Source organism: Diceros bicornis, chromosome 17 (genome assembly GCF_020826845.1).
Source record: "Diceros bicornis minor isolate mBicDic1 chromosome 17, mDicBic1.mat.cur, whole genome shotgun sequence".
Taxonomy (NCBI): Eukaryota; Metazoa; Chordata; class Mammalia; order Perissodactyla; family Rhinocerotidae; genus Diceros; species Diceros bicornis.
Genome location: NC_080756.1, coordinates 55023039 through 55032253, shown reverse-complemented (window position 1 = coordinate 55032253; position 9215 = coordinate 55023039). Strand labels below are relative to the sequence as shown.

Genomic DNA, 9215 nt, shown 5'->3' with positions numbered 1-9215 from the left:
CGCTGGGTTGACTGTGAGCCCTCCTCACCAGCTTGTTTGCCTCGCACCTCTGCTTTTAGTTGGTTCATCACTCCTTGGCCCTGCTCTGCTGCTTTCCTCTGTAGCAGTCTGTCGTTTTCTTAGGGAGTCTGATGCCCTGAATGCACACACTGCTTTGGTCCTGAGAAATCCGCTCCCTCCTCCCCACTCAACACCGTGTCCTGCATGGACTCAGCCACACTTCCCTGGGTACACAGTAAAGCTGTCCAACACCTGAAACACACACCTACACACGCATCATCATTCCTAATTCTAGCTGCAAAGATCAACGCATGGAGGCAGACACAGTCCAGGGCAGCCCAGACTGCCCTCTTGCACATTACAGTCTCCTCTCCTCCTGGAGCTCCCCCATTTCCAGGGAGCAAGTGGGGCAGAGATGGGGGTGGGGGGGAGAAATGGGACCTGGGTTGTTACCATGGCAACAGAGCCTAGCAACAGCTGAGAGGCTGCTGTGTGGGCTTTTGCAGGGCTGTTAGGAGAGCCAAACCTAGACTTGGGGGCTCAGAGGTGACTGATCCCAGCTGGGCAGCCCATGTGCCCTCCCCCGAACACACCCCTTGATTCCACCCCACACTCCAGCAGTGCCTCTCACAGAGAAGTCATAGTGGGGAAAGCTAATGAGAGTTAACCACAGGGCTTCTAATGCTGCACAGCTTTTGGGGGGCAGCTGTGGGTGAGGGCAGGTTAGGGAGCAAGGCTGAAAATAAACCAGGCAGGGCAACCTCTTTCCTGTGGCTCCCTCTCATCTCTTTCCCATTGCTCCATTTTCTCTTCCTTCACCCTGCAGCTTCCATCTGTCTTATCAACTCCCTCTTCCTTTCCTTGCTTGCTCCATTGCCCGTCCTTCTACGTAATTTTCCCTTTTTTTTCTGTCTCCTTTCTCATGGTCTCTCTTGACCTTCACTGGCAAGTAATAAGCAAGCCACTCTTCCAGTTTCTCTCTTGCTCCGGCTGCTCCTCATCATCAGGACTGCTCCCTTCAGTTTCTCTTCCTTCCATTCCCTCCCAAGTCAAAGCCCCTGAATCTCAACTCCAGGTCAGAGCAGGTCTGGAGGGGTTCCCCGCTTCATCCTTCTTTTCCTCCCTCTTGGCTGCCCATTGCCTCTCCCCCCTCCTCTCCACAGGGCTCATAAGGCAGAACCAGGGACTCAAGTATCTTGCAAAGGCTTTATTTGAAAATTTTGAAACCTACATCCCACAAGAATTCAAGAGTATCACCACAAGAAGAAAGAGATAATACAAAAATATATATCACAGCATAGGAGCCAGGTAAGAGAGGAAGAAGGAAGGAAGATGGAAAAATAATGAGAAGTAGGGACAAACCTGAGGGGAAGGCGAGAGGGAAGGTGAAAGGCAGGAGAGTAGAAGAACCAAGGAGGGAGGAAGGAGGGGTGTGAGGGAGCCCCGTAAGGGGAGGGTAATTGGGAGGCAGAGCTCCCCATGGCCTTGAACCAGCTGGCTCCAGTCCCTGGCAGCCTAGGTGGAGTTAGGGAGGCCCTCAGAGAGTCTGGGAAGTGGAGGACTGGCTCAGAGGCTCTGAATTGCAGAGAGTGACACAGACAGACAGCCAGGACGGATAAGACAAAAGGGACTTAGGAGGAAGGGAAGGGCAAATGGGAGCCCCTTTCTCATGTAGTGCAGCAGGTGACTCCCCAAAACCCATCTCTCAGACAACAGAATTTAGCAGTGGGGTGGGGGAGAGGTTGGGGCCTCACTACCCCCATTCCCATGGGGGAGCCCTCAGGGTAATGAGCGCACCCTTGGAGTGGGATGGGGGAGACAGTGAAACACATGGTATGGAATGGGATGAGACCATGACAGATGGGGGCCCAAGGAGCCCCCAACTCACCTCCCACCCACCTCTGGGGCAGCATGCAGGGGCCACAGAAACTAGATCAGTGGGTATTCCTGAGGGAGAGTGTGAGCACGACACGCAACACCATGACATGGGGCCGGGAAATGCATGAGAGAGGTGACGGCGAAGTCACCCACTGACCACTGAGTGACTGAGCTGAGCATGGAACGTGGGAGGAAAAGAAAGTGAAAAAGGAGAAACCTAAGGGAGAAAGGGAGGGGTCCACGGAGGGCAGAGAGGTAGATGGGGAGAGGGTGCAGAGACTGGCTGTACAAGAGCATGAGTGTGTGCAATGGCCTGTGAGGGTGGAGGAGAGTGTGCAAGGCTTTCATGTGAGTGTGCAAGGGTAGGGATGGGGGTCCAGAAGCCACAAATATGTGAGGCCCCCACCTAAAGGAGGGTGAGCAGGTACGATCACCTATGGGCCAGTGAGTGTTCCAGGGTACTGTGCAAGGGAGGAGCCAGGAGCACCTCTGGCCCCAGCTCCCACAGCTGTCCCCCCTAAGTGGGATGGGGGTTATGCCGGCCTCTTGGCCTCCTGCTTGGTGGCACCCCAAAGTTGAGGGGCATCACAGATTCACCAGGGGAATCCTGAGAGGAAGAGGGAAAGGGCACAGTCAGGAACCAATGGGTAGGTGAGAATTGGAGGAAAGTCCAAGAAAAAAGAAAGGAAATCAAGCTTAAAAGGGCAGAGTTGGAGTTAAATGGCAGCATGAGAACAGGACATAGGTCCACAGAGAGTGGAGGAAGGAAGGGTCCCCCAGAGAGGAGCTGGTCCAGTCCCCTAGGGAGGGCCAGGGACTGTAGGGGGGCCGGACCTGCCTCCTCCCCACCCACCCAGGAGGGAGCACCCCAACCATGGCTCTGGAGACCTATGTTGGCTTCCCTCCCTGCCCTCCCATCCCTTTGCCCCTGTCCTCACCGGTTCAATTGGAAGGCTGGAGCCCCCTTGGGCTGGGGCATCCCAGGCCGGGGTCCCCCTCGGGGCTCCTCATGGTCAGGGGTGGGGGTGGGCGAGTCCCCGAAGGCCCCCAGCACAGTGACCCCGGCTGGGGACAGGTCTGTCAGTGGCTGCTGGCTCTCCTCCTGCCTCAGGGCACCTTGCTGTCCTGAGGGCCTGCGCCGCTTCTGGCTGCGGTCCCAGCTGGTGCACCGGAAGGAAAGAGGTTCTCTCACACATTTAAGAAGCCCCCATTGTGGGCCTGCAGCGCTGGTCACCCCTAGCCTCCCTCAGGCACCCCCAACATCCTACAGCAGAGAAACTGGCCTGTAACAGATCCCCACACCAGATCTCCTGAGACTGTGTGTCCATAAAACCACTTCCCCTGCCCCGCAGGGGCCTTGGGGATCTAAACCATCCTCCCGACCTGGTCCAGATCCACAGAATGAGTACCTCCCCCTGCCAACACATAGAGTCCCCCAGAACTGCCCCCTCCCCCATGTCATTTCTCTCCTCAGCAGGCGCCTGGCAGGTTTAGTTCTAGTTCAAAGTCAGCTAATGACCTGGACACCTGAGTCTAATGATTCTCTCGGTAAAGTGTGAAGGACTGAGTGACCCATTATTAAACGTGTGCAAAGAAAACTCCGGAATCTCTCTCCTCAGGCAGCCCTAAGAAGGGGCTCTGCAGAGTGAGTCAATTTTCTCTGTTGGAGGAAATAGGGATGAGGGATGCGCACCAAAGCCCCCCATGCACATAAATAATTCCCCCACCTCCCATTATCCTGTATTTCCCTGGGAAGAAGGAATCTGCTTTGATTTCTCATTGTCTCCCCCAACCCACATCCATACTATCTTCTCCCAAGGTCTTGCCTTAATCCACCACTTCCCATCCCACCTCCAGCAAAACTGCCTTTGCTCCTTCCCTCCTTTCAGCTAAACATTGCCAAACATTCAGTCCCCATCTGCCAGCACCCTCCTCTCCCTGGCTTACCAGAACTTGAAGATGATGCCAGTGGCCACAAGAACGATGATGATGGAGATGGTAATTGTGACATAGAGCTGGGGGTCCACACCTGATTGGGGTGGGGAGAAAGTTTTAGGGAGGCTTGAGGTGGTAGGAACCAAGGCGGGGGTGGGGGGTGGGATTAGGATGTGATTCAGTAAGCTTGAGGAGTGTGCCATTTGAATCCACATTGCCCAGCTTTCTCTGCTTTTCTGGAGCCTCCCCACTTTATTCTTATCATCAGCTTTCCCCAGTTTTCAGCTTATTTCCTCCCAAATCCTCTTCCTCCACCTTCCCAAATCTTCTGTATACGTGTGATGAGGAGGAGGCTCCAAGATCAAAGAGAACCCCCCTCTCCGCACAGAAACTAGGGGGTGGAAATGTCCATCTCTGCCCTGGCTCCACCCCCAACCCACTGGCCCTATCTCGGCATTCCCTGAGCAAGACGTCACCCTAGAGGTCCCTTTCATCCATGGGGTTCCTCTGCCTGGAGCACTCCCACTCTGTTCTCAAGGTCCAGCTCAAATGTCAGTTCTTGGAAGGGGTCTAGATCCCCAGGCAGAAGCAGTCCCTCCCTCTCTCCTTTCCTGAGAACCTGCTGTGTGTGCCTCTATCAGAGCATTTATTACACTGACTCATCCCCCAAGTGTGTACACCTCTGTCTCCTCCAGTGGACCTGAGCTCCTCAAGGGCTCGGCCGGCATCTTCATCTCTGCCTCCTGTGCCAGCATAGTGCCTGACACATTTGTGGAAGGAGCTAACAGACAAAGCCTCTGTTGCTGTCCTTAGAGTCTTCACCCAGCCTCCCGACCCCTCATATCCCTACCAGCCTCTCCCACTCCCACTCACCTTCCCCACGGCCCCCAAACAGGAACGGCCGCAGGGTGGCAGGCGCTTCTCCAAGGATAAGCCCATCTCCATCACCCCGCATGGAGTCTGAGTTGGGGTGTGGGGTAGCCAGCCCATGGGGGGCTGCAAAACCATAGTCCAGGGGCAGAAATCCAGGATTGGCAGAGTTGGGGTCCCCCCCATCCTCTCGAGACACTGTAGGGCCCCATACAATAGCCCAGGGGTATTGGGATGAGGGTGGCCCCTCCTCAAAGCCTGATGGGGTGGCAGGGGGCGCAGTGCCCGGCAGGACTTGCCGACGTGATCTTGGGACCCGAGGGGATCGGCTTGGTGGGGGTGCCCGCTCCCACACGCACACATGGCGTGGGGCCGAGGGACCTCCCCGGGCACAGGGGGGCCGGGCTGGGGCTGGTGGGGTTCGAGGGGAGGAGGAGGAACCTTGAGCAGGTGGTGGGAGGGGCAGCAACAACAGTGGCCAGAGAGGGAGGAGGTGGGACAGCAGCAGTGCAGGCCTGCAAGAAAGGACAGAAAAGTGGGTGAGACAAGCCCATCTTGGGCCTAAGTGTAGGGAGGACAGGCTCATACCAGAGATCCCAGGCTGCCTCCCTCCAGGTTTCTCTGCAAAAGCAGGTGGGCCTTGGGAAGACCAGCCCCATTTCCTAACTTCCTAGGGTCTAACCCTCAGGATAGAAGGCCCTGGGGGGCGTAGGACGGAAATGGCCAAGATTCCAGGAAAAGTGGCCACCAAGTTCCCTCTGCTGTGCCAAACTTACCACATCCTGGACTCCATGTCCGAGATCTTCCTCAGCTGTGACCCAGATTTTCAGCCTTTACTGGGGGAGAGAGGGGGTTGTCACATCCCAACCCTGCCCTGAGTACTTCCCCAGCTCATTCATCCACTAATTCTATGCCCATCTCCCCTCCCAGGCTGCCGGCTGCCAGCTATGCTGCTGCCACCCAGGATCCACTGCCGATGAGCATCCTTTTGGGGAAAAACTCCCAGAGTGGTTCTCTGTCTAGCCCCCAGCCCCTCTTTACAACTTCCCAGGTCCCCACCCCAGGGTCTACTCTCACTTCTCTGGCTTCCTTCCTTCTCATTTCCTCTGCCCACAGCTCCAAGCTTTTCTTGGATCTTAATTTAGAGCCAAGAACCTTGTGATTCCTTGAGCACCTACCGCTAGGGAGGGAGATTGAGAGTGGGGGAGGGAAGAGGAAGTCAATCTGAGTGAGTGTGTGGTGCGTGCACAGGGGGAGCATCCCAGCCTGCCCACCCCACTTGTAGCCCCAGCATTTCTGATTAGCCCTGCATCTTCAGGAGAAGGGGAGGAGATGGAGGGATGGAAAGAAAGAGACAGAGAAAAAGAGGTGGGTGGGAGAAAAACTACAGAATATAATTTTTGCTTGGTGTTTAATCATTGCAATGCATAGGTGCCCTATGAAGGGAGGTGGAGTTGGGGAGAGGCCACCCCCTCAAATGTAGCTCTCCTGGGTAAACAGTCCTGGGAGAATCAGGATGGTTGGTTTTGAAAGAGGAAGGACATGTTCTCAGAGCTGAGGGTGATGGATCCAGGAGGACCAGGCTCCCCAGAGTGAATGAGGATGTGACACTCTGTGTCCTCTGGATTCTGGGTCTAAATCTGTACATTAAGTACTCTCAGAGAATAACAGGGGAATAAGAGGGAAAAGTCTGGGGAAGGGAATGGAGAAGGGGGCAATGGGGAGAGATGTGAAGGGGGAAAGGCTGAGAGAGGGAAGGTTGGTGAGGAGAGAGGAGAAAGGCGAAGCGGAAGTGCGCATGGAGTGCAGGGTGAGGGAGAGGAGTCAGTCCTGAAAGAATGGACTGGGAAGGCCAGTACAGAAGACTGGAAGCTGGGAGGATGCTGAAGGGAGAAGAGGACAAGAGTAAAGGTCAGAGAGGGAAACTGAGGGCAAAGAGGTCACAGGAGCCGGGAAGAAGGGGGAAGGGCAGAAGGAGAAGGAAGGGAAGGTGCAGGCAGGACAGGAAGTGGAAAGAGTGGAAGGGTAAGAGAGTTAAGGGGTGGAGGAGACCAGGGATGGGAGAAAGAAAACGGGAAAGGAGACAGCATAATACTGAGGACAAAATGAGAAGAGGAAGGGACCCGGTGGAGAATGGGAACAGCAAAGATGGAGGAGTTGGAAATTGTTTCTTCAAATTTAAAGAGATATAGAGCTATGGAAAGGGATGGGGATGGGGGCATGGTGGGGAGAAGTGAGAGGGGGACAGGAAGAGAACAATGCTGGAGGGAGGAAGCAGTGTTAGAGCGAACCAGTGAAGCGGAGAAGGGCTCACAGGGACATCTGTGGCCAGCTGACTCCAGGACTCACTTGCCTCTCCGCCTTGTGCACCCCCCCCACCGCAACCAACGTCAACTCCAGTCCCCGGACCCCGCACCCCCATTAGCCACCCCCTCCAGGAAGCCCGCAGTCCCCAGGCTGGCGCGCCACCCCCACCCTCTCCTCGCTCCTCACCGACCTGTTGTGCGCAGGAGACAGCTGGGGGTGGGGCAGGAGCCTTGGGGTGGGGGAACGCGGCCGCATCCCTAGCGTTGCCCGGAGCCCACCCCTCCCACAGGCCCGCGCTCCCCGGACAGGGCTGGAAAGCGGTGAGAGTGGGGGGAAAACGAGGACCAGGAGGTCGGCGAAGGGATTCCGAAGGAGGGAGCGCCGAGAGCAGAAAGGGAACCCGAGGCAGGAGGATGCGCGGAGCCGAGAGCTGAGCCGAAGGCGGGATGGAGGCAGCCGCGGGGACGGTGACCGCTGCGCCAGGAGGGCAGGATGGAGTTGGGACCGGCGGAGGGATGGAGAGCGCGGCGGGGAAGGAGCGCTTAAGGGCTGGAGGCTTGAGCCCAGGCGGGGGACCGCGCCGAGAGGGACGAGGGGCGAAAGGCGCGGAGTCGGGAAGGGCAGGGCCAGGGTCCTTGGAGTGGGGTCGTGGGGGGTTCCTCTCACTCACCTGCATGCCTGGCGCGGTGGCGCGACAGCTGCGGGCGCTCAGGGCTGCGCAGGACTGGGGGGTCGCGGGAGCGGGTGGGGCACGGGGCATGGTCAGGGGGTTTGGCCGGCTGCGGGGCGCTGGAGAGGGTGCGGGGCTGGCGCCCGGGGCGCGGGGCGGCGGCGGCGGCGGCGGCGGGAGATGCTCGGTTCGGCTTGGCTCGGCTCGGCTCGGCTCGGCCAGCGCTCGGCTCGGCTGGGCTCGGCGCGGCAGCTCCGAGCTCTCGGTCTCCGCCTCTCTCCCTCCCGCCCGTAGGCCACGCACGTTTAACCCTCCCGCTGCCGCGCCACAGTAGTCGCGCTCAGCTGTGTCCCAGGTGGAGGGTCGGAAAGGGCAGTGGATGGTGAGCGACCGTCTGATTTCCTGGGTTCTGACGGCGGGCTTCCCCACCCCTTTCACCCCAACTCCATGGATATCCATGGTCACCCTAGTCAGTTTCTGAGATTCTGAGTCACCCAACTCTCTACGTCCCCAACTCTGTTTCGCCCCTGGTAGAGCTTACCGAGTACCAGGGATCAAGGTGGGGGTGAAGATCTTGCACCATCCTTGGATTATCCCAACAGCTTGATCCCTGGATTCCACTCTGGCCCTGCTACCATGCCTTCTCCCGGAAGCAACCCAAATGATCTTTAAAATGAGTAGATCAAGTCGCATTACTCAGCTTTCTAGCACTCAGAATATCCAAACTCCCTACTGTGACTTACAAGGCCCTATATGACCTGGCTCCGAGGTAGCTCTCTGATTTCCTCTCCTAACAGTCTTTATGCCCGAGCCACACTGGACCTGATCTTTGTTCCTAGAACTAGAGGAGCTTAACCTGCTGCAGGGCCTTTGCACTTACTGTCCCTCTGCCTGGCATGTTTTTCCCTGGCTTTTCACAATGACTCACTCTTTTCATTAAAATCTCACTTAGATCCACTGTCACCTCCTCTGGGAGGCCTTCCCTAACTTCTCTATCAAAAGCAGCTTCTCCTGCCCCCACTCTCACCCCATCCCACCCCATCCCTCTCTATCATGTTACCCTCTTTTAGTCAAGTTGCACTTCTAGAACACCGCACTCTCCTAGTTTCTCTGCAACCTCACTGGCTTTTCCTTCTTAGTCTTCTTCTGCTCAACCTCTAAATGTCAGAGCCTCCTAGGGCTTGGTCCCTGGCCCTCTTCTCTTTCCACATTCTCTGTCCAGTGATGTCATCCAGTCCCAGGGCTTAAATACTATGTAAATGTCAGCGAGTCCTAAATTTATATCCAAAGCTCCAGACTCATTTATTCAGCAGCCTACTTGACATCTCCACTTGGATGTCTGGCAATAGCCATGCGAAGCTAATGCGGCTAAAATAGATGTCTTGAATTCTCCCCCTGCCAATCCATTCCTCTTCCAGTGTTCCCCATGCTGGGACATGATGACTCCTACTTGTTCAGGCTAAAACCTAGGAAACATCCTTCATCTCTTTCCCTTTTCTCACTGATTCCACCCTGTATCTAACTTGCTCACAAGTCTTATGAGCTCTGCATTCAA

General features: G+C 56.4%; 1 protein-coding gene across 1 annotated transcript; it reads right to left on the bottom strand.

Annotated features, from left to right (window-relative positions):
• Positions 1–1193: 1193 nt before the first annotated feature.
• PIANP (PILR alpha associated neural protein) lies at positions 1194–7815 on the bottom strand. Its single transcript, XM_058558936.1, has 6 exons — positions 7661–7815; positions 5460–5519; positions 4687–5198; positions 3826–3907; positions 2817–3038; positions 1194–2485 (listed from the first exon to the last, which is right to left on the bottom strand). Exons 2-6 carry the CDS (start codon positions 5474–5476, stop codon positions 2464–2466), a joined length of 855 nt encoding a protein of 284 aa, XP_058414919.1. The 5' UTR covers positions 5477–5519; positions 7661–7815; the 3' UTR covers positions 1194–2463.
• Between the last annotated feature and the right edge of the window lie 1400 nt (positions 7816–9215).

Coding starts and splice junctions, on each gene's coding strand:
- PIANP (XM_058558936.1), bottom strand. Junction 3,908..4,686: donor GTTTGGGGGCCGTGGGGAAG/GTGAGTGGGAGT, acceptor CACCCCAATCAG/GTGTGGACCCCCAGCTCTAT. Junction 2,486..2,816: donor CCAGCCTTCCAATTGAACCG/GTGAGGACAGGG, acceptor TCTTCCTCTCAG/GATTCCCCTGGTGAATCTGT.